General features: G+C 47.2%; 1 protein-coding gene across 6 annotated transcripts; it reads right to left on the bottom strand.

The window, feature by feature from the left end:
- Positions 1-1,906: 1,906 nt before the first annotated feature.
- Positions 1,907-23,915, bottom strand: ST6GALNAC1 (ST6 N-acetylgalactosaminide alpha-2,6-sialyltransferase 1). 6 transcript variants are annotated; one of them, XM_048964861.1, is made up of 15 exons: positions 23,758-23,915; positions 23,119-23,291; positions 21,544-22,459; positions 19,749-20,032; positions 15,572-15,661; positions 14,597-14,847; positions 14,037-14,184; positions 10,241-10,859; positions 7,234-7,402; positions 6,873-7,044; positions 6,575-6,713; positions 5,842-5,945; positions 5,211-5,300; positions 3,866-3,965; positions 1,913-3,497 (listed from the first exon to the last, which is right to left on the bottom strand). In XM_048964861.1, the coding sequence occupies exons 8-15, from the start codon at positions 10,826-10,828 to the stop codon at positions 3,327-3,329; spliced, it is 1,533 nt and encodes a 510-aa protein (XP_048820818.1). In that variant the 5' UTR covers positions 10,829-10,859; positions 14,037-14,184; positions 14,597-14,847; positions 15,572-15,661; positions 19,749-20,032; positions 21,544-22,459; positions 23,119-23,291; positions 23,758-23,915; the 3' UTR covers positions 1,913-3,326. The 6 variants fall into 6 exon arrangements, with proteins under 6 accessions (XP_048820817.1, XP_048820818.1, XP_048820819.1 ...); XM_048964862.1 differs by lacking the exon at positions 23,758-23,915 and having other exon boundaries at positions 21,544-21,794; positions 22,328-22,459; XM_048964863.1 differs by lacking the exon at positions 23,758-23,915 and having other exon boundaries at positions 21,544-21,794.
- Between the last annotated feature and the right edge of the window lie 61 nt (positions 23,916-23,976).

Genomic DNA, 23,976 nt, shown 5'->3' with positions numbered 1-23,976 from the left:
CACGTTTCTTCTACAGCTCCAGATGACTGCACCACCTCCCCTGGGCAGCCTGTGCCTGATTTCTCTTTGGGAGAAATTTGTCCTCAAATTGAATGTAAGGAATGGGAAAACGGGCATCTGTTTCCAAACCTTCCCTCGCCAAGTCCTTGCAGAGGTGAAATGCCTTCACAGTCCCTTGTTGTCCCAGTGGAGCTTCTAGGTCTTGGTGCAGGGAAGGGCAGCACAGAGGACATTTGGTCACTCTGAGCACTGGGCTCTGCCTTTGTGTTTTTCACCCCAAAGCTGCCCAAGGAAACGAAGCATCCATCTCCACTACGGACAGAGCGGGATGCAGCACTGAAACCGGGTTAACGTGGCTCATCTTTGTGCCAAACCAACTGGATCCTGTTGGTCAGCTGTGCCCTGTGGTGCCCTTGTGCTGCCTGCAGAAGCGGAAACATCAGAGGGACGAGGCTCCTCCCTGCCCCACTGGGCTCAGCCCCATTTATCACAGAGATGCCCGTGCATGGCAGAGCTGTTGGTCAGCCCTGGACCGCTGGCTGGGGCTGAGATAAGCTGAGCACACAGTCCGAAGGGCACGAGGCATTGGGTGAGGCTTTGGGATCTGTCCTGGATGGGCACAGAGCTGGAAAACACCTCTAATTGTGGCGAGCTGATGGCACTCCAAGCGCTCTCTTGGCTGCTCTGGACCAAAACTGCCAGGGTCTCTGCAGGCAAAACATCCCCTAGATCTGCTGAAGCAGGGCACGTGGGGGCTGACCACGCTCTGTGTCCTTAATGACACAGCATCACTGAGCACAACTCAGTGCTTGCCTCGTCTGCCTGCAGGGTTCCCATGGCGTGACAACCCAGGGATCCCAGGATGTTCTCAGGACCCCCTCCAGGATCTGGGCCCCAGGGCTGGGTCTGCCCATGCCTTCAGGTTGCCACATCTCAGGAGCTGTTTGCCTGCAGGGCCCCGCTCCAGTTCCCTCCCAAGGCACTCAGGGAAGGGAGGTCATCCTCTGCTTTGTGCAGAACAAAGCCTCAGGTCGCTCCTTTATCTCGTTCACCCTCCCTTATTACCAATAGCTTTTCTTGTCCAACTGGCTTTCCCTGCTGCCACATCCCTGAGAAGAGAGCACAGGTCTACACGCAGAGGTGAGGAAGGGTGCAAACCTCACTGAGAGGTGCCCCCAAACCCACTCTCTGTTTGGGTAACACAAATAAACACCAATTCCATCGGGCAAGTCACCAACACGGGAAGGTTGTGCTGTCTCACACCACAGAAAGAGAAGAGAGGGAAACCAAACAAAGGGTTGGAAGCCCTGCCAGGAATGCGGCTCTGTGAGCAGGGTGAGTTGTCTCTGCAACCCAGCAAGGAACAGCTGGGGGCTGTTAACTCCTGGGTACCCAGTGAGAAGGACACAGCTGTACTTACAGCTCATGGCTCTCTCCATCATCATCCTCCCAAAAAAGCAGGGCTGATGTGACAACGCTTTCAGAGTGTGATGGTATCAAACTGCTCCTGTGTGCACCCCTGTGCACTCCAAATAGCTTCCATGCCATAATCCATAAGGGCAGGTGGGCATCACGAAGTGTGGGACGCGAGGGGCCAACGGCCCACTGGGACACAGCTTTTGCCACACCTGGATGCCCACAGCACAGCCCTGGACAGGAGCTGCCACCTGGTGGCACAGGGACAACGCTGCTGGCTTGGATGTGGACATTTGGAGTGGCCCAGAACCACATCCTTGGTCACCAGGGCAGCGCTGGAGAGACTGGGGCTGCTTCAGCACAGCCCAGCATCACCAATTTTGCCCTGCCAGGCACACCAAACCACAGGGCTGCAGACATTCCATTGTGTGGCTCTACCCTAAGAGAGGAGCCAAGGGGGATCAGGTTCTGCTGGTGGGGACATCGTCCCAGGGAGTTCCCTCTCCTTGACTCCAGGGACCCTCAGCTGCAGAGGAGATGGGTGCTGGGGGCTGCCAGCCCATCCCAAAGGCTGGGCTCCTCGTTTGCTCAGCAGGGCTCAGCCCTGCCCTGTTTCCCAGAAAAGAGGGAGACAAAAGAGGAAGAGGGGGAAGGGAGTTTCTTTCTTTTGAAAGGAACTTCTTCCAACTTCTTGGGAGGAGAAAAGCCCTATTCAGAAGGGAAGAATACCCAGTGGAGCCGGTCACCAAGCAACCCACAGCAATGCATGGGCAAGGAACAAAGCTGCCTCCCTGCCCACCCAGAGCCCCTAGACTCGGGGCAGCAGCCACGCACAGGACTGCAGGGCACAGAGCCTGTGGGTGCAGCAGCAAAACCCTCCGTGGACTCTGGGGGGTGACTGAGATACAAGATACAAACCGCATCTCAAAGGGCTGCAATGGAAATCAGCTTGGGTAAAGCAGTGCCGTTTATTTTGTTTGCAAAAGCCCACTCAGAAGGCCAGTACTCCAAAGGCTTGCTGGCTGCAACAGTGCTTTTCTCAGCACAACATAGGCAGGCACTCCAATCAGCAGCAAGGACAGACAGCATCCATCCCTGGACATTGAGAACTCTCATTTCTCCCGGTAGGAGAGGAAGCACCATGCTCCTGGCATAGCCAAGCACCAGCTTCTGCACCAGACTCACTACATGCAGTCAGCAGCCAGGGGAGCCCCACAGCAAGAGGCACAATGTCCAGCATCCTGCTGCACTCTGGAGAGCTCTCCCCTTCCCTTGTGCTGATGGTGAAGTAGGCCAAGGTCAGCAGGCTGGGCACCAGACATCACAGTGCTCCCCAGGAGGTGTCACAGCAAAGTCACACTGGGAACTGAGATGCATTTGGAAGTTAAGAGTTCAGTCTTTATGTCTGCAGGGAGCAGAGCAACAAGAACACTTCCAGGACACAAATCATCCCCTTGAGACAGGATGGTCCGTGTCCCCTTTTCTATCCACTGCTTATCAAAAACACCCAGCTCCACAAAGAGCACTGCTCACAGAGAGAACCCACCTACAGCAAAACTAGCCCCTAACCATCTCCTTGCAGAGGGAGAATCTGATTAAGATAATGGGCACTGGAATCTCTGCTATTCAGATTCATCCTGGATTTCTCTTTCCCAGCACCAGAGCATACAACCATCCACAAGTCAGGTGGGACTTGTTTGGAGGCACTTTTCCCTTCTGTTCCCTTGGTCTGTAGAATATGCATGTTTTAGGAAGTGTTGTGAGAAACTAAAGATACCAAAGGACGGAAATATCTCTGTGCAGCTGAAGCTGGGCCTGGAATTGCAGTGCTAACCCTGGCTTCTGAGGTCCTCTTCTGTTCCCTGTGAGGTGCTGTTGAGATTTTCCAGGCAACGGCCCTCTCCACACAGTCAGGGTCTCTGGTAGAGCTTCATGATGTTCTCATCATGAAGCCTTTTCCACACCTGCTTCTCCAAGTTGAAGTCATGGTTAATGTAGAAGACCAGGCGTTTCCACTCCTTGTCATAGTAGTGATCCGAGTATTTCTGGTGACCTTCTGTGATGTAGCCATAGGCACTCACCTGGGAAAGACAAGAGGGCTCAGCAGGGAGATATCAAGGACAGAGGGAGCTAAATGAAATACAGGACAGCTCCCAAACAGGGTGGGAGCACAGAAAAGGACGCCTCCCAGTGACTCTGCAAGGGCACCCAATATAGACCAGGCTGTGAAAAGAGGCCCCAGAAAGCCAACATCCTCTTGCACTGACTGCCTGGGGGGCACAACAGCTCTCAGGTCCTAAAGCAGGCTGCACAACCTTTGTGTGAACTATTTTAGGGCTGGTTTTTTTTGTGCTCACCCTCTAGCTGACAAGGCAGGGCTGGGGACACCCACACTCAGTTACCCTTTGTTTCCAGACAGGGGTGTGAGCAAGAATCGTACCACCCTTACCCGGTCACAGAGGTGCAGGGCAGTCAGCAGCAGGAGGGCTCCTGTTGTGGGTCTGTACAGCCGCCAGTAGGGCTTCTGCAGATTTTTAGATTTCAAGAACCTGCAGTACGAGAGAAGAAAGCACGGAGCGGCTGCTGAGCGCGCTGGCTCACGCTGTGCATGGCTTGACCTCCTGGGCTTGTTTGGCACTTTCCCTCCTTGCAGCAGCTTGTGGCCACACTGAGCATTTCAAACAAGCCACGACTGCTCATGTGTGGGTAGTGCTGTGTGCTCAGTGAAGCACAAGGCCAGTCCAGAATGCTTCCATCACCTGCACTGAAACCTGCACTGAACCCAGCTCAGCCCAAACTTTACAGGTCAAGAAGCAGCGGGGTTAAATGGGGACATGATTAAAGGACTTAGTGCATTCAAATCACTCCCTGTTCCTTGCCTTGCAGTGCAGAGGTGGCTTTAGAGTCCCTGGTATATTCTTCCCATCCACATTCAGGAACGAAACACGATGCAGGAAAGGTGCAGAAGGAGGGTCACAAAATCTGCTAGGAGCTGCTGTGTTTTGTGCCAGCAGTTGTTAGGAAGGTAGGAATCCACACATTAAAAATAGAATTTGAGCTCTCCTGGCCTTGGAAAGAGCCCAAGTCAGAGAAGAGAGAGAAGAATGAGCAGGGGAGTGCAAGCCATCTGGCACTGCATTTGCTATCTATCAGAAAGACATAATGCAGCTCTCAAGGAGACCAAAGGGCAAACACAATCAGAGCTGGCACAACAGGAGCTCTTCTTCCTATATCTCCTGGTCATGTGTGGCCCACAGTTGGCAGATCTTACAATAGTAATAGTATCCAGGGCACACTTGTGAAAATGAGATGCAAAGAAGTGCAGTCAGGCCAAATAGGATGCTGAAGAAGAGCCCATTACTGTGCTTGAGGGAACAACTAGTCCCTTGAGTTAAGACACGATGTAAGGAGAGGAGGGCTGTTATGGAGCCCTCCTCCAAGGTGCTGAGCAATGGGTAGCATGAAAGGTTGGTCCTGAACAGGCTAACTATCCTGGCACCTTAGCAATGCTCTGCTCACATCTAACGCTGCCACTTGACTCCTTTTGGATGCAGAAAGCCAATCTGTCTGAGAGCTGCTGCTTCTTTTGCTCACAGATGAGAAGTTTGTAGGTCTACCTGCAGCTAACATCCCACTGCAGTACCACAGAGCACCTTAAGTGACTGCACACTGGTGAAGCTAACCCCAAATCTGCTGGTACAGCTCAACTGCAGTTACAAGTCATTGGGCTGGAAAGAGAGAGCACAGAGACAGAGAGATGCTGCCAGCCAGAAAGCACACAGTTCCCAGCTCACCTGTTTTTCAAGTATCTGAGGAAATCAGGGTGAGTTACCAGGTACTTATCCATCGTGAAATCTTCATCAAATCTCTCCCGGGGCCTTTGCCTAGGGACAGGAATAGGGAGACACTCAGGATAAACTCCCGTGTTTCATTATGGCTGGAAAGCATCAGCCTGATGTACTTGGTGGTGAGAGAAGAATCACATTGTTCAGTTATCCTGCAACGTTTCTTAGATGATGACAAAGCCTCCATAGCAGACTGCAAGAGTGGCAACAAAGATGGAAATATCTAAAACATGCATGTGTACAGATAAGACTTGGTGAAATCAGCTCTTTACCCATGAGTAGGACCACACACAGACACCAAAGCAGAGAGCAGTTCGTGTTCATCCCACAGAAACTCAAAGCTTTCTCTGAGCTCAGACCACAGACCACTAAAAGCAGCTACTATAGAAATAGCTAGGAAGGAGGCATCACAGCAGTGCTCACAGCTGGGAGGGAAAGAAGACATTTCTTCAGATAAATCAGATAAAGAAGGGAGGATTTAAGCTGGTCTTGCAACTCGGCAGACTGAGCACTGTGGAGATGAAGGTACAGCAGAGAGCTCCACACTGAAGGACGTAGAGGTGGGGCTGGTTTGCTTTACCCATAGCGGTTCAGGAATCCTTTCCTGATATCCTTGTTCAGCAGAAGAGCCTTCAGCCACTCATAGTCTCTAACTGCCTCCAGGAAGTGAATGTACCTGATATGCTAAGAAAGAAAAAGTGAGCGTTAATGAACAACACAAGAGAGACATGTCCTTTAACACCAAAAAGCAAGCAGACATCTAAGCTGACTGAGCTGCTCAAGCACACACCGGTGCTCTGCAGCTTTTAACCATCCCACAGTGACAGAATGGAGAGAACATCTGATCCATAGCTACTTCAACATGCTAAAGGTTTGTGAGGGTGGTTGAACACTGGATCAGGCTTCATAGAATCACAAGGTTGGAAACAACCTACAAGATCATCTAGTCCAACCATCTCCTCATCACCATTGCCACCACTAGCACTAGCTTCCCAACAAGGTGGCTGATGACTTGCCTGCCACTGTTCAGGAGGCAATTGGAGAATACCTGTAATAATATGATTTAGCTTTGGCAGGCCCTGGTGTGGCCAGGCAGTTCCAAGTGAGCTATTCTATTATATTCTAAAGGGCTAGGGTAGCACTAGCACAATTTGCCACCATGAACATTCACTCTCAAGCCACGGATCCCTCACTAAGAGTAATGCTGAAGTGTTAGCTCAGCCCCTTTGCCCACCACGCATGAGAAGATCAGAAATGAAGGTCACAGGTTAACAGAATCCTGTCAAAGCTGTACAAGCATTGACCTGACTAACCTTCCCCTGCGGGATCTTATTGAACCCTTTGCGTCCCAAGTTCTGGAGAGAGGACACAAGGGAGAATGCTGTGAATCCATAGAAGGAGGTTTTTGTTCCCACATCCTTCTCGTAACCTTTGATGACAGCTCCACTCACCCTGTCCAAGGAAATCAAACAGTTAGCAGATAAGAGAAAAACCTTTGTGGTTCTTCATCTCCTCCTGCCACCAATCATTTGGGCAGCTGGCAGTCAGCACAGCTTCCTGCTGGCCACGGCAGGCTAGCTGTGTCTCCCAGGAACCATCAGGTCGTCTCACCGGAACACGTAGTCATGGGAGTCGATCTCCTTGCCCATTCCAGAGTTGTTCAGTATCCCTCCATTCCCCACAACGGCACAGCTGATGCACGTTGACACGTTTCTGCTACTGTTGGCCAGGAGCAGCTGCTGGTGGGGATTTGGGGGCAGGCGTGACATGACTTCTTCTACCACTGTGAAGCAAACATGGTGGAGCATTAGCATCAAGAACCTTGAGAATGGACCCGGGGAAACCACCACAATTTCCTCCACAAGATCCACCTAGCTTGATGTGTTTGTCAAGGAGGTCCTGCAAAACACCCAGCATACAGTTCCTGTGGGAAGTTTTCATGGTCCCATTCTGACAACCCTGGGAGACTCACGTGAGTAATTCAGCTCCATGAAGCCATAGGGAGGTGCAAAATGCTCCAGGCGTTCCCACTCGCTGACATTGAAATACCTCTTGTCTATGAAGAGTGTGATGTTTGGCAGGAAAAGATCTCGCAGCCAGTCAGACTTGGCAGCCTTGGCTCTCACTGATTCAGAGCAGGTCTTGAAAAACAAGAAGAAACAATAAGGGCTGATTAGCAGTGAGCAGATAAACCTGTCTGAGTGCCTATGCACAAGTGTCATGTAAAGAATCAGAGAAACTCCAATGGATCATCCACTCCTCTCAGTGTCCCCATTACCACAGAAATGAGGCACAATAACAGATGAACAATTAGATGATGCAAAATTACTTACAGTAAGGCAGGATTACCCCAAGTCTCTGAGACTTTCCTCTTCAGAAAAACAGGCCTGTAGCTTTCACAGGTTTTAATGGCCTCAGGCCTCACTACCTGTTGCCAACTGAAACTTATAACAGGTGTAACCTGGTCATGGTCTTATGTTTTTCTTTAAATGTACCAGATAAGGCCAGCAGTCCCTTTTGACAACACAGCTCACAGGCCTTTGATCTCAGATACAACATGCACACACATACTGACACACAGGTGGGGTCAGATCACCATTGCTGTTCCCTTAAAAGAAAAGAAAAAGCACACAACTTATTCCATCTCCTAAAGGAACAGCAGAGCAACTTAAAGCTGATAAGAGAATCCAAGTCAGCTGGTAACAAGAATGGTCTCATTACAGCTGGCAAGCATTAGGCTGTGTGTGCAGATGGAGAGCAGAGAGCTCCAACTGTGGTGGATTTTCCACTGAGTCAATTTAGCCTTTATTCTCTTAGACATCTTCCCCAAACAGTTATTACAGTATCTACCAGAGTACAAAAAAGAAGACCAAGTGGACCTGTGTGCCCACCTCAAAGCCCCAGAAGTGGCCAGGCTTTACCAAAGCCTTGCAGCTTGCTCACAGCTGAGCTGGGCTCCCTGCTGACGTTCTGCTTGTCATGACAGCACTGCAATGATAAAAATACTGTGCAGGGTTTGATGTTGGTGTCATTTCATTTTTAGCGTGTTACGTGTCCAGAGACAGGGATGTTCAAGCTGTACTTTGTACTGTTTGAGGCCTGGTACTTCTCACAGCTCGTTTGGATCAATACAAGAGGAATTAGGGGAAAGTCTGACTGTGCAGGAAATGAAGGAAGTTGGAAGCACTTGTAGTTACTCCTTCTCTTTGCAGAATTAGAGATGACATTTGGAAGCAAGATTCAGTGCATGATGTCTAAATCCATATCCTCACCAACAACCCTTCTGCACGTACTTCCTCCATGCTCCACTATTGTGGAAGGGTTTTCCCTGCTGTCTCAGCTGTTCTGCATGCCCAGATGCTCTGCAGCCCCAGTTAGAATGAAGAACACTTGGCTTCCTGCTGAAAGATGTTGTCCCTCATCTCTCTGCCAGCTCCTGCTCTGCACTCTGAGATAGCTGCATGTCTTCTCCAAGGAGCTACAGAAGACAGAAGCATCTGGGAGTCACCAAGCAGGATCCAGCTGACCTAACCCCACTACATGTAGTGCAGTAGCACAGGGCAGGAAGGGCGACGGACTGTCATATATGGCACACGCACACTCAGCCTCATATTTTGCCCACTCCCATTTGTATTTCGGGTGCCTCAAGCCCAGGAACAAGGATGCACATCCTGCTCCACACACATGATTGTGAGCCAGGCCCTTCTGCTGTGTCACAGTAAGGCTGGGCCAGTAAATGAGCTCAAAGGTTTAACAGCCAATTCTATTTAAAAGAATCACGAATCTTCTCCTCTCATGTGGCTCAATGCCACCCTGGCACAACCTGTCAGCAAAAGAATGACTTGCACTGCCAAAAGGGGCAAAGACCACAAAGGAGAAAGAACTCAGAAAGAAAACATCAAAACAGTAAAGTTCACCCCTGGATATTTCAGCACTGCAGCTAATCTACCTCTGCTCTCTGTGTGTCTCCCAAGGCACAGTGGGGTTGGCATTAACATTTTCAAGAGAGCAGGGGGTGGCCTGAGCAGAATGATGCAGTGCCTGCAGCCCTGGCAGACCTCTCCAGCAGCACCAACATTCACCTTAATGCCACCAACAGCCTCCGCTCTGCTGTCTCTGGAGCAGTAAGATAAGCATTCACCAACCATCACCTCACTTTTCTTTCACTTCACTCCGACTTTAACTCAAACAAGTGAGAAAGCCTCCACTTCAGTGCATCGGGATCCTCCTCACTCCCACTGCCAGTGTCACTCCTTACAGCACAGCACAAGCACAAGTTTCCCACTGCTGCCAAAGCTTTTGACTCGCATTACTACATGTCTGCTTGGGAAAACAGATTACACAGATGTACTCCTGTTCCTTCCCCACAACCCTGATTACTTTAGCCTGGCTGCATAACACAAAGATCAAGGCAAATCTGGGAACTGTAAAAGCTGAGTCCTCACCACAATGGAGATGTTCAGTTTCCCAGGAAATGAGACACCCGTATTAGGACCATGATTTAGGGCTAGGCTCTGAATGTCTGTCACAGACATTACCAGACTAAGTGTAATGGCACTTACTTCAGGGCACTGTGCTACACAGAAGCTGTGTTATGTGCCTAAGTCTCCTATGCAACAGAGCAAAGCACTCAAGACTGGAATCACTTTGTAGGACATCTAGCAGCAGAGATATTCTCCCCAGCTCCTGATGCTCCTGAGTTATAGAAAGATTGTTCTGGCTGACTTTTAAAGAAAGGAACCCACGAAAATGGGTGCAGCTCCAACAACTTCCCATCCTGGAGCATGGTGGAGGACAGGCCAGGCCAACTGAGCCATACTCACACAGCTCTCCTGCTCTGGGCCTCAGCAGCACCTGCCTACATGAGTGGGTTGATCTGCCAGCTTGGACATCAGCCTCTGCTCTGAAGGGCAAAGATGCCCAGGAGACAGCAGACAAAGAGGTCAACAGGGACATACACACAAGGCCATTACACCTACCGATGCTGGAGATGAGCTATCCAGTATGTACTCATCATCAAAATCCCACTGAGGCTCAGTCTTGAAATCAGCAGCCCTCAGTTTCTTCTTTTCTGTCACTGTGGCAGCCTGAGTCACAGGTCTTATGGTTTTCACCGACACAGGAGGCTCTTCTGCCTTTGGTTTGTCTTTGGATGTGCTGTTTGCATGCACCACCTTCATCCCAAAGGATGGTTTCACAGTCACCTTCTCTTTGTCTCCCTTCATCCTGGGAACTGTTTTCTTTCCATCAGCTTCCTCTACCCCTTGATCTGGCCTTGCTGTTGTTTTCTCCTTTGTTCTCTCCACTACAGAGGCTGTTGATGCTGTTGTATTCTTGATTCCCACCACCTCAGGGAATGGTTTCACAGTCACCTTCTCCTTGCCTTCTTCCACCCTGGCAACTGGTCTCACTGTTTCCTTCTGCTCTTTCTTCCCTTCCCAACTAGGTGTGCTCACAGCAGTATTCCGTTCGAGCCACGTAGCGTTTCTCTCCAAACCAACCTTCAAAATGCTCCCATTAGCAGAATAGTCTGAGCTTTGCTGATCTTGGGCGTCCACTTGTAGCATATGTGAGATGCTTTGGTAAATCTTGAGCTGCCTGAATGCAATCAAAGGAAAAGCAGACACATCACAAACACTTTCCACTTAACACTGAGCAGCTTCCAGCACAGTTCTTGTGCTCTTGACTGCACTTCAGATCACTTCTGCACACAACTATTACATTCAGATGACTTGCATTGGTATCTGCAACTGAGTTTCTGCAGGGAAGTAAAACACCCTTGTTAGAAGGATGCTGTCTGAATTCAATTTCATTTAGTTTAGTCCTCTTTGGGACTTAACTCACGAAATATGCTCTACGTTGGCACTAACTACAAACCAGCACAGAATAGCTTTGCCCTGCCCAGGGCACGACAGTCCCCAGGCGTGTACATAGAGCACTGCAGGACCCTGTTTCAGAGACACCGACTTCAGGACATGGGACACAGCACAAAGACAGACACCTGGCATTCCTTATGCCTTATTTATCAGCAGACAGGTGTTAAAAATATGGAGATCTTACAGAGCTCAGAAAAGGAAGTCTAATAAGGAGTAAAATTCACTCCATAAGCATGCATCACTTCTTTTACACCATCTCTATGACATTGGAAATGACAGTCACAAAAAGACCAACTGCTACCATATGCTCTATAATTTGGTTCCCAAAACAACCAGCTCATCACCAAAACTGGCTTGCCTCAGAGAGACCAATCAGATTTAATGCAAACTGGTAATATCCCAGGATCAAATCCTAAGGGATTTGAGAAAGGCAGTTCTATCTTCAGATTTACTTAATATATCTTCCAAAGAGAGCACGCCACAGGTCAGACACAGCTCCAGTGCAGATCCTGCCTGAGGAAGCTAAATGTCCTGCAGAGAGAACTCAGATATAATAATGCAGAAAAAGACTGTACAACCCCCAGTTTCACCACTTGAGTTTGGGTCAGAACCAAGGACTGAATCCAGACCTGTAATCTGGGGTCACAAGGCACTGTTTCCTTTTCCCCTCAGTTACTGCAATGGCATCACACAGCACTCACCAGCTACAAACACCTTACAACAGGCACTTCAAAGCTATTAAATACATTCTAAAGCTTATATGTGTACAATCTTTCTTCTATACATAGAATCCTAGAGTGGTTTGTGTTGGAAGGGACCTCAAAAATCATCCAGCTCCACACGGGCAGGGCTGCCAACCACTAGATCAGGCACCCAGAGCATGCCAACCTCTAGATCAAGCTGCCCTGGGCCCAACCAACCTGGTCTTGAGCACTTCCAGGGATGGAGGTGCCTCTCTGGGCAGCCTGTTCTAGCACCTCACAACCCTCTCTGTGAAAAATGTACCTCTGCCATCTAATGGAAACCTTCCCTGTACGCACAGTTGTAAGGTGGAACAGGAAAAAGAAAGCTGAAAAATTCTGCAAAGCTTTTACATGCAACAAAAGTTTCCATAACAAACAGACACAGTTGTCAGATCTCACACTTGGCCCCTTGGGTGGTACAATTGTTCAAATAACTTGTTTATTTCATGATTCTGAGAAGTGCTCCCAAGGTAATAAATGGGAAAAATGCATCTCTGCAGGTAAGAGGTTGGAGCACTTTGATTACTGCTGAGGCTGCAGAGCAATACACTGAAGTGATTAGGAAATTATTAGCCTAGAATGGCTTTTAAAAATCAGTTGATATAAAATGGATACTTGGACATTTACAACATCATTGCCAGTAAAAAGAGGAGCCTATCAGCTCTTCCTCTATTTCCTCTCATTTAACCAGCTTCAATCAAGGATGCAGTGGTTGCTTCCTATCATAGCCCTGCACATTTAAATGTGTCACTGCATACTCCAGTAAAAGGAAATATTTCACTTATATTCTAGATAAAAAGACATTTGGTAACATGGAGACCAAAATGCAAAATGGAGGGCTCTGTGCATCCAAAACCTTCTTGCAGTCAGAGGCACGTGGCCAGGCACTTGTGCCTGCACAGACCTTGATCCCTGATCAACTCTTTAAAACCAGACAACTGGTTCAAGCCAGTTAATCAAACAGCAACCTCTGGAGTAGAGCTGGCAAACAACTGTGGAAGCACAATAATACTTACTGTCACCTCCTTCTCCAATTTACTGAGCCCTGAAGCAAATGAAACCAAGACAGTGCTGCTTTCTGTATTTCACGTTACGTACAAAGGCACAGAAGTAGAAACAGAGACAACTACATACTGCACATGCCTGGGTGTGTTCTACATAAAGTTTCAGCAGTGTTAAGTGTCTCCAGGATCTTTGCAGGACAAAATGGTCTAAAGAAGCCAGGAATAGAAAAAAAAAAAGATAACTTATATCTTTATCATGTCAGCGTGGCATAAGTGTGCCAGTACACTGCATGTTTGTATTACTTTAGGAATCAAGTGCTGAAGTCACTATAAATGTAAAGGTATCACAACAAATTCAATGTCTAACAATGCAATCGAGGCTAGAATTGGGTGAGGTCCTTATGAGAGCTACAAGGTAAAAGCAAATACATAGTGCCAAACTATGGGAACACAGAGTAAAAGCTGCTTTCTTAATACAACTGTGCAGGGAAGCACTGGGAGCAGGCAGTACAGCAGAAGAAAGTTTGGCTGCGATCTTCCAACACTGTGCTCCGATTGTATACAACACAGCTTTCTAAAGGAAAGTGGTCATCAAAGTCAGAGCCAAAGTGCAACTTTCAAGATTAAAAGAGAGAGGGAGAGAAAGCGAGCAGAAGCACCGTATCCACAAGAATGTACTGCAAGTAAGCAGGGCTCTTACCTGAAAATGCTTTTATCCATGCCAAACAAGGAGCTAAAACAAGTAATGATGAGGGAAAGGACTGTTAAAATAAGGAGCCAACGGAATATTCTGGGATCTTTAGAAAGCCTTCTGATTAAAAACCGCATAGTGAGAAGCCCGGGAGAGATGGAAGCTGTGCTGCTGCTGCCCAGAGGTGTGCCCCATGCAGCTATTTCCAGGTGTACTGAACCAGTGGGCTGGTCTTCTCTCCGGATTTGCCTGCAAGAATGTTCACACCCTCTCTCCTAAGGCTCCTTGTATCTTCACACACAGGTCCAATTTGTCAGACAAGACAGCAGTTTTACACCAATTCTGTTATTTAAAACTTACTGCTACCCAAACTGGGGAAAGAAACACTTTCTACTACAGACAAGTTTCCTCTATTTCCCTCTATGAAGTTAGTCTGGTGTAAGAAGAAGGAAATCCTTTACCTCTAATCTGGTGGAGGCATCACTGGGAGCATTGGTGTGAAGTACAAGAGCAGCCACACTTGCAGTCAGAGAAACATGGAATGGCTTGTAACAGACCTTGAAGATCATCCAGTTCCAACTCCTGTAGCACAGGCAGGGTTGTCACAGACTAGAGGAAGAAAATGGGTTTCAAACCACCACCAACCCGAGGGACCGGGAAAGATTCGAAGCATAAGCACAAACAAATCTTTGGTTTCTTCTTCTTGCCATGACTGTAGCTCCAATCCAAAAGCAATCCCTGCCCACAAAAGCTGATAAGATACACACATCCATTTTACTTCGGGAGTGCTTTGCTGCAGATCAGAGCTGGACTCCTTGCAAATCCACCACAATGCAGAGGAGTCAGTGCTTACAGTCAGATTATCTGACAGTTGCAGCCAGCCAGTCCCCTCTCTCTCCAACCAGCCAACCCAACTTTCAGACTACCAGAGTTCAGTCTCACTTTTTCACTTCCTAAAAGCATGTCAACTTCACCTCAATCTCACTCTGCTATGGCCAACAAACTTGTTACACAGGCTCACCTGGTTCAGGAACACGTCCTTTGGCTCTGAGCTGTCACACAGACAGATGGCACACAGATAGTTTGCACTCTCCAGCCGTTCTTTTTGAGCTCCCTGTCAAGTTTCCTCCACTGCCACGGCCAGGACCAGTCCCTTTTTGGGGCTGAACTCTTGCCCCATCCCTTCACAATGGTCACTGAGTAGACAGAAAATGCCAGTGATGCTACTTCAACACTGATACAGGGCATGGATGAACTTGGGTCCACGAACAGCTGCAGAACATAGAAGACATACATCACTTTGGTGAAACCACAATACCATTTCTTTCTTTGTCTTCCTTATGTTTGAATCATGTCATCACGTACAGAGAGACAACTGCTTTCCACACTACTGTACCTCAGTAGGACAAGTAGAACCAGGCTTTCCTCATCACTAGTGTCAGTTCAAACAAAGCTCCACTGATGCCATGTGCACACAAAACATTCTGAGGGTAAATGAATCCCTGCCACAGCTTTGAGGGCACACACCACGCTTGAGTGGAGTTATCAGCATATCCAGATCTAGGAGATGGTGTTTCCCATTGATCCGTAGCACCTGACAATGTCTTGCCCTGTCCCAGTTTCCCCAGTTCATACCATGCAAATCTGCACTTTGCCAGAGACTGACTTGGCAGCCCAGAACACCTCTCCCCACTAGCAAAGGGAAAGGCAAACAGAGATGATCCCCTGCACCTGAAATGCAGTTTTACATACTACAGCAAACAGCTATTTTAACTCACAGGGAGCAGTTAAATATTAACCCTGATAACTCAAGTGGGAATGGCTCTTAGTCTGGAAGCTGGTTTTGTGCAGTTCTTATCAAAAACAAAACTGGGAATAAGTTTTTGTTGCCAACATCACAAATGTTAGAAGCTAACATTCACACTGCTCCTAAACACACAGAGTGCTGATGTTTGCTCTAAGTTACAGGAAAGCCAATAAAAAGTTTCATGCCTACCTTGTCCCAACTGATGCATCCTAGCATCTGCAGGCAGTCCCTGTAGCTACATCAGCAGTAACTGCATTTCTTCCTAATAAATTCCACTCTCTGGATTAAAGTGAAAAACATCAGTTATCAGAGGACAGAGGAGAGAAACAACGAAACAACAGATTTGAAAAAGTCCTTGAAGCAACACAGGGAGGTTGTTAGCCCAGGCTATGCTCCTCCATCTACAGCAAAACATTTCAATCTTCCCCAAGTGAACCTGGGATCAGAGGAGATCCATTGAATAGTGAGAGGCATTTAGAAAGGGTTTGGTCATGCAGCACTCAGGAGCCCTGAGCAATTTTGGAGAGCCAGGTTACAGGTCTGCGAGTGCAACATGCAAGCAGCAATTCTGCTCACATCTCCAAAACATTGTCTTACGGGGGCAGCTGTTGGTCCTGAAGCACTGATATGCAGCACATACAGCAATGGCTTCATTTCAGCCTTTGTCTTCCCAGCCCTCTGCACCTTTGGGCATTCTGCTTGGGAGAAGCTGCTTGTGTGTGACTACAAGGCATGTATTGTTAACAGAATCCCAAAGGGAAGTTCTGGAGGCAGTCAGCATTTTCCTTCGACTTCCTCCATGTAACATTGCTGCAAACCCAAGAGCCACGAGGGATAGCAAGATTCCCACAACCAGAAAAAGGCAGCTTTCTTTGCTCTTGAGGAGCTGTGCTAACAATTGTGGAGAAGGTCTGTAGCACTCCGCTCAGCAAAGGCCGTGCTTTGGGGAACAGTCAAATCTCTGGCAGGTACAGGAGCTGAAAGCAGGGTCGCTATGCAAAACATACAGCTTTTCACCTTCCTGTATTTGCGCAAGGGATGAAAAAACAAACAAACAAAAATCCCAAATCCTAATGGGTTTCATTTCCTTGGAATAGTATTTCATCTTCTTTTCACCCTCGTTGCTGAAATCAGCCTGCCAGAGCTCAGGCAGCCTGGGGAGCTCAAACACAAGGTCAGGTGAGGAAGTGTGGCTGTACACTCAGCCATGGTGAGGGATGGTCCACTGAAAACACAGACCAAGAACAAAGCTGCTCCCTTACAAAGCTCTGTAAGAAGCCTGATCGCTGGGACTTACTGGGCTCCCAGCCCATAGAAAACTGTTTTTCATTCACCTCCACTGCCAGGGAGATAATTGGCAAGACTGCAACCTGACACAGGCACTGGCAACTTCTCAAGGGCCACAGGGCAGACGCCAGCTTCCTTTCCCAGATTAGAGGTTCTGTGTGCTCCTCTGGCAGCCCTACCAGCAGTCCCAAGAGATGCTGCTTCTCTCATTGTGCAGAGACTCCAAGCTCCTGGCCCAGCACAACCAGCTGCCAGCAGCAATGCCTACACCACAAACTATTCTGTTCTTCAGCACTGAAAATAAGACTTTTTTTGAGTGAAACCCAACTGAGGCCAAGTGAAGATGGCTCTTTCCTAGTACTTTTCTAACATTTTGTTTAACTCCAGATCCACTTAACTATATCTTTAGTTACATCTTGGGCAGACAAAAGGCAGATTCGTCTGTTCTGTTTATTTTTTTTAAATAAGCTTTATCACAATCTGATCTGTGTGCTGAGGCTGTTAGCACAAGTCTGAGCTACACCAATAAAGCAAAGCTTCCTGAGGGCTGTGTATCAAACCTTGTTTATTCACTTGTGCTCTGTGTGCTTTCCACTTCCTCATGTCTGTGCAAAGGAAGAGGGCATGCCAAGATGTGCTGCAAGAGCAGCAGAACTGCACAAAGAATGTGTAAGCCATTGTGGTTTTCAGTGCTGTTTTGCCTGTGTGGTATCCAGCCTCACCCAGCTGACCTGGTAAGGAAACAGCCTGAAATCTACTTTATGACAGCAGATGTCATGGGTCTGACCTGGAATATTTCCCCTACTTCCAGCCAGCAATGTGAACACAGGCAGCTCTCCCACACGAGGTAAAGTCCTTGCTTGGAGCAATCACTTGCTTGGAGGTAGGCTATAAGTGCTCTGAATTTGCCTATATTACAGCCACTAATCACTGGGACTCTTTCTGGTTCTTTCTGTTATCACAGCTCCTGCTCAGGTTCTTTGAGGTCCTTGTGGCCACAGCTAGAGGTGCTAACCTCTTAAATGGAACAGACTGAATTTTCCATCACTGCTTTTCTGCTTCTTCAGCTGTTTGCCATGGACCCTGCCTTGCTTAAGCTGCAAAACTGAAATGGCACTGGTCCCTGCATTCCTTTTTCCTTTCTCAGAAACACCAAGCTGAGAAGACTGATGGGCCTCCTCATCTGAGAGAATTTAAAGAAAAACAGCCGACAAATAAACAAAAAGAAGTATGCTCCCAGCAACAATGGCTACACACTCAGTTGTAGTTACACAGGCTGGAAGCAATCAATGCTCCTTTACCCAAATGCCTCCCTAAACAGCCTTTTGTCTGTGCCATCCCAGCAGGAAGCCTAGCCTATCAACACGGAGCTGACAGGCAGAGAGACGAAACTGACATCACTTCAAGGGCTGATTTGTGGGTTTTGTGGATTGTGGGTTTGGTTTTTTTTTATTTCTCCTTTAAAACCTATTGGTAGAAAGTTAGAGAATATTCTCTTCCTTCTGTGGAACCTCTGAGAGAGCTGTTTACTCAGCAGCAGGGCAGTACTGCAGACAGGTGAGCAGCTGATGAACTGAACTCGTGGTCAGCTGGCTCCTCACCTGAAAATCAGCCCTTCAGTAGAAGGATTGCCCATCAGCTGCTAGGACTGGGAGCATTCCTGGATTCTCTGCCACTCTGGAGAAACATAAGGACCACAAACCCTTCTCTATACCCCTAGCAGGGAATGCAGGCACACCTCTCAGCATTTCACATATACCTGCAAAAATAAGGACCTGCACCAAATCACAGTTGTGCTGGTCTACCACGTTTCAAGCCAAATGTGCAAGACTTCTTTGTAAAGATCTTCCCCCTATTCTTCCCTCTAATTCAGCATCAGAAGCCACCCCTTTTTAGAACTGGAAGAGCAACTGTGCCATTTGGCATCCCTTGGTGTGAAAAGTGCTTACAGAGTAAAGTACCCTGTAAGCCTGCTTGAGTGATGTACATCATGGTGTCCCTGCCTTACAGCTGGAAAACTGCAGCCTCACAGTGCCTTCCTCTCTGTCCCTGGTAGATGCATCAGAAAAGTGATTTTTAGCTGCAAGAATAACAAAGCCATGGGGCCTTGTGAAAGGCGAGATGGATTTACTGCTGGAAACTGCATGCTTCTCTTCTCTTTTATCTACTGTCTTCCATTCAACAGTTCTCCCGTGTTATGTAGAAACCTAGAAGGCCTTGTGCTACCTTTCTTCATCTCACTCCTATTAACTTTTGCCAGCCAGGAACAGAAGGTGACTCTTTGCCACCCCATTTACACACTACCTATAAATATGCTGGGAAAACCACAGGCAAAAACATTGATGAGAAGGAGAGCAGCACACTGTGCTATTGTAGTGAAAATGTCAGATTCTTTCATTTGGGAATGGCATACCAGTCTCCCCCAGTCCCCTGGGAGCTACTTATCATCTTTTCAACTGGGGCTTGTCTTGCAAGCATTAGATCTCTAGGAAGGTTTGCACAATGTCAGACAGAGCCAAAAGGGATCAGCTGGTCCGTTTCTAATAAAAGTGTTTTATTGCACATCTCCACCCATGAGCTGCGTTTCATAAAGACAGGTACTGCTCCAGTGCAAAGTGTGGCATGGAGCTGCTCACTGACTGGTCGTCTTTGGTTGGGGAACAACTGCATTGTGCATCACTTGTTTTGTATATTATTCTGTCATTAATATTATTAATTTCCCCTCCTGTTCTGTCCAATTAAACTGTCTTTATCTCAACCCACGAGTTTTACTTTTTTCCAGTTTGCTCTCCTTTCCCACTGTGGTACGGGGGAGTGAGTGAACAGCTGATACCAGCCACCAGTCAGAAAACTAATTCTCCCCAGGTAAAACCAGGATGACGTTCCACTGACCAGTTTTCATGATACCCATCATGTTCCAGTCAACATTCGGTCAATATCTGAACTCATATTTGGACCTTTATCTTACAAATGTAAGTAAACGTCAGTCCAGTTTACTCCAAATAAATTCACATTGGTTGAGACGATGCATAAAACAACCAAGAGGAGACTGTTATCAAAGCAGACAGAATTAAATTACCTCAGTGGTGTTTTCCAACCCAAATGATTCCATGACTCAGTGAAAATAAGAACTTGAGAAAATAACTCTTCTGATAATTTAACTGTGAGTGCTGTGAAACTTTATGGCAGTCTGAGCATTCAGTAGTACAGAACAAGCAGTTAGGTTTATAGCATTTACGTAATTTGTCTGAAAGCACTTGCAAATTAAATTACTGTCTTTCCTTCAGCTGGTTCTGAAACATGATCTTTGCTGGAACAACGCCGTCAGCCATGCTCCAGCACCACACACTTCTTCAGACAAGCCTGAAATAAACAGAAAGGAGACAGAGTGGTCAAAGGCAGTTCACCACATGAGAATGTAACCAGGATGACACCACAGGTCCTGCTTTTGCCCAGAGCTACACGGCATCTTTTTGGTTTTAGCTTCATCTAGACACTGGTGGCTCCACCACAACGTCCTCAGAGTGCTGATGGCTGAAGCCACAATGTTCCAGCAGCTCTCCAGTCTCAAATGGGCTTTTTGCTTTGCTGCCACCAAAATATTTCACTGATGTCCATCAAGTCAACCTATTTAAATCACTCAAATATTTAAATCACTCAAGTGCCCCATGAATACATTAAAATAACTATACTGCTTCCAGGATGGAAGTTCAGGTCCTCTCTAAAATGTCATCTGATTTCAGAATTAGAAAAATACACAGTGTCCTCTGCTTTAATAGCCCTTTAAAGATAAATAGGCAGATCTTCGTTTGTGAACTTACACATGGTTTGCTACTAACCTATTCAGAAGATAAAAGTGCTCCCTGTCACGTCATGTGGCTAGACTTTGGTTTGTTATCCCCCCCCAAATTTATTGCCTAGTTCAACTGCAATAAATTTTTTCCTGTGAAGCCATATCCTTTGGTTGTTCATTGTTGCCCATTGAATGCTGTACTCATAGATAGGAAAGTCAACACAAAATAGTGTCTTAAGGATGCCTGACCTTTGCCAAGGATCCAGGGACAGGTACACCCAGTCACGTGCAGCTGCTCTGCCTGCCTGACTGCACCCAAAGGGGCCAACATCCAGGCAGGCTTGGCAGTCACTAACAGTTACCTGAAGGCCGACCCACGTGGCACTCATGCCTGCAAACCTTCAGGCACCAATTGTACAAAGTCGCCTCGAGTCAGAGTAGAATCCAGTTAATGGAACTTTGTTTCAACACTGCAATTTGCAAGTGGAATTGATCAAGGTACCCATTCTTAGCCCAGTCCTTCCCAAGTGCACTGAAACATGCCATCAGCATTCCAGCCACACCTTTCTCTACAATGAACCATGAACTGATGCATTGCAATCTGCCTTGGGACCCACATGTTTAGAGAAGGTCTTGTACAACAGCTCAGCTATCAACCACATGCTGAGATACCGAGGACAAAGCCACTCATTACCATCCCAGATCCTGAACCCAAGTGCCTGCACGTGCATATCTTCACAGACATGGGAAGGGTCCCTTGTTCTCAGCTGGGGATGGTCTGAGGGTGGTTATGGCTACAAAGGGCAGGCTAAAGCCCTCCTGTTATGATACAATTAGCAAGAGGGGTTCTGCCTCATCTCTCCTTATTGAAAGGTGAACAGAGACATCAACAACATGGGCTTCTCAGTATAAAAATTATTAAACTATCAATGCAAGATAATTCCTGGGTACAGGCTATCCATCAGCAAACAAGGATGACAAATCACCCTTTATTAAGAAACTGTTTGCCACAGAAGTCCAGGAGAGGAGCTGACAAAAAGAATGTTTGCAGCCAGAGAAGAGCTGCCCTACAAGAACCCACCTGGAGGGGCAGCGTGGCTGACAGTGCCATCTGTAGGATCTTCACATCGTGCAGCTGCGTCACATCCCAGGCAGAATATTGCTGTGTTGGCTGCTTCCCAGAAGGCTTTTTCTCGAAGTAACGAATCTATAGTGCAGGATTTTCTTTTATGTCTTTGTATCACACAGAAATTTCTCTCTGTTGAAGTTTTATTCCCACTGCATCGACATCAGACTTCCTGCCCTCATTTTGCTCTCCAATGCAGACGCTGTCTGTAAGATCAGACACAGGGGAGAATGCTTGCAACCAAAGTCTCCAGAGGACCTCAGGGGCAGCGTGAGGGATCCTACAGTTGTATGAATTAGGTGTAAAACCACACAGCAATTTCTCCACCTCCACTGTGCTGACAAATTACAGAAGACAACAGGGTTGTACAGGACAGTATGCAATTTCCTCAGGACGTTTTAGGGAACTGTCTCATTATCCCACTCACAGCACTGTTAATTTCACAATGCAATGGTAGGGTTGTTGGAACTGGCATGGTCTACGCACAAGGGGGAAGAAGGACTAAGGCAGCCTGAATATAGCAGAAATATACAATCTCCTCCTAGAAACAAGCCTTCAGAATGCCACTTCCCCTGCTTCAGGGTGACTGGGATTCATATTCCTTACTATTTTGCTTCTTCATTAATGCCATGTGGCTCTATCCTACCACAAGGACAGTGGATATGACGCAGGAATCCTTTGCTGCAGATCAAGGAAACCCAGCCCACACAGGAGGAGTAACTGGCAACACTTAACCTACAATTTTCATGCAGTGCTCCTTGAAACAGAAGTCTTCTTCCTTCAGACACAAGTAGTCCTCTTGACAACAAACTTTTATTCCAGTGACTCTTAGCTAACTTGGTGCACTTGACTGAGCCAACAAATACTCATCCTGCAGATGAAACAAAGCTGAACTCTTGGGAACTGAAGGACTAAGGAAAGATTTACATTAAAAGTAATAGCAGTAATAATAATCTGGTCCCAGTGAGGATGAATTACTCAGAGTTGAAACAGGCTGGGTGGAAACCAGTGAAAATATGACTTTTCCCATATTTAGCAATTAAGTTCAGCCAGTCCCAGAAATGCCAGATAAAAAGCAGATCACAACATACAGGATTCATCAGAAATTTGCTAAAGAGGAAAAGACTGTGCACTTCTTGATAATTCTTGCTGAAGAAAAACAGTACCTGAGGTTGGAGTTGGAGCTATTCAGGACCTCTGCTATTTGCACAAAACAACAGCACCATCCAGAGGATAAACAGTACTTGCATTCCCCTCCCACCACCTGCCACCTATCTACAGAAATTGTGCTATATAAACTTTATCACAATTATAAGTGAACTAAGGCTGCATTTATATTAATCTTGGGTAAGAAAAGCTCAGACATTTCAGGAGAGTGGTAAAAGAACTCCCAAAGAATCAAACTTTCCACCTCCAGGCAGCTCTGTCAGCGCTACCTCTCACCAAGCGTTCTCTGCACCAAGACTGCAATCTCTTCTCCACTGCTGAGGTGGAAAAAATGACTCCAGAGAAGATGAACAGTCACCATACCTCATCCCGGGTGATGCATCACAGCTTCACAGCCAGATGTGCTGCAGTGAGCCCACACATGACTGCACAGAGAAGGCACGCAACTCCTCCGCTACGTTTGGCCCTGTTAGCGCTGCCAGTTTTGGTGTTGTGTTGAGGCTGCTTAGGATTCCCCAGGACAACGGCTGTTTCATCTGTTTCCACAATGCAAACTCTTCAGTTTGGCTTTATATGAAAACAGTCACACTCCCCAAAGCAACTCCCGGAAAACAAGCAATTAACCCGTTTCTATGCAACAAAAGAAGATAAAGCAATGTAACGCTTCCTCTGTTTATTGTAACAGACACAAGTTAGCAGCTAAGGAATGTAAGCAGCACACAGCATTCTCAACAGCTGATCACACCGTGACTCACCCACTACACAGCCCTACCTCGGTGCCTGCATTCCTGACCTACTTTGGGAAGTAAGGCAGCGTTACAGACACGAGATTTTCAGCTTCAGAAAAAGGAGCATCTCACAGCTACTCCAAAGCTCCTGGCTGGGATCCACTACGTGGGTTTAATATGCAAAAGGTAACAGTAATTCACACTCTCGTGTTTTGTTCTGTTTCCTAGCAGAAAGCCATGCTCACACAAGGCTCTAGCACTTCATTTTCCTTACCATCAGCAATCTTTACCAGCTGGTGCTGCTCCCACAATGCACAAACTCACAGACTCCTCACAGCCACTGCGAGCTTCAGACGGGGTTATTTCACTCTCCACGTGAGATTATATTGTCTAAAATAGGCTGTTACAGATAACATGCTTTTTGAGCTCTGTTCCCACCATTTTTATAGGATTAAATGCAGCTATTACGGATTCACGGACCGTGGATTTAATT

Source organism: Lagopus muta, chromosome 18 (genome assembly GCF_023343835.1).
Source record: "Lagopus muta isolate bLagMut1 chromosome 18, bLagMut1 primary, whole genome shotgun sequence".
NCBI classification, from domain to species: domain Eukaryota; kingdom Metazoa; phylum Chordata; class Aves; order Galliformes; family Phasianidae; genus Lagopus; species Lagopus muta.
This window is presented reverse-complemented; position numbering and strand designations above follow the sequence as displayed.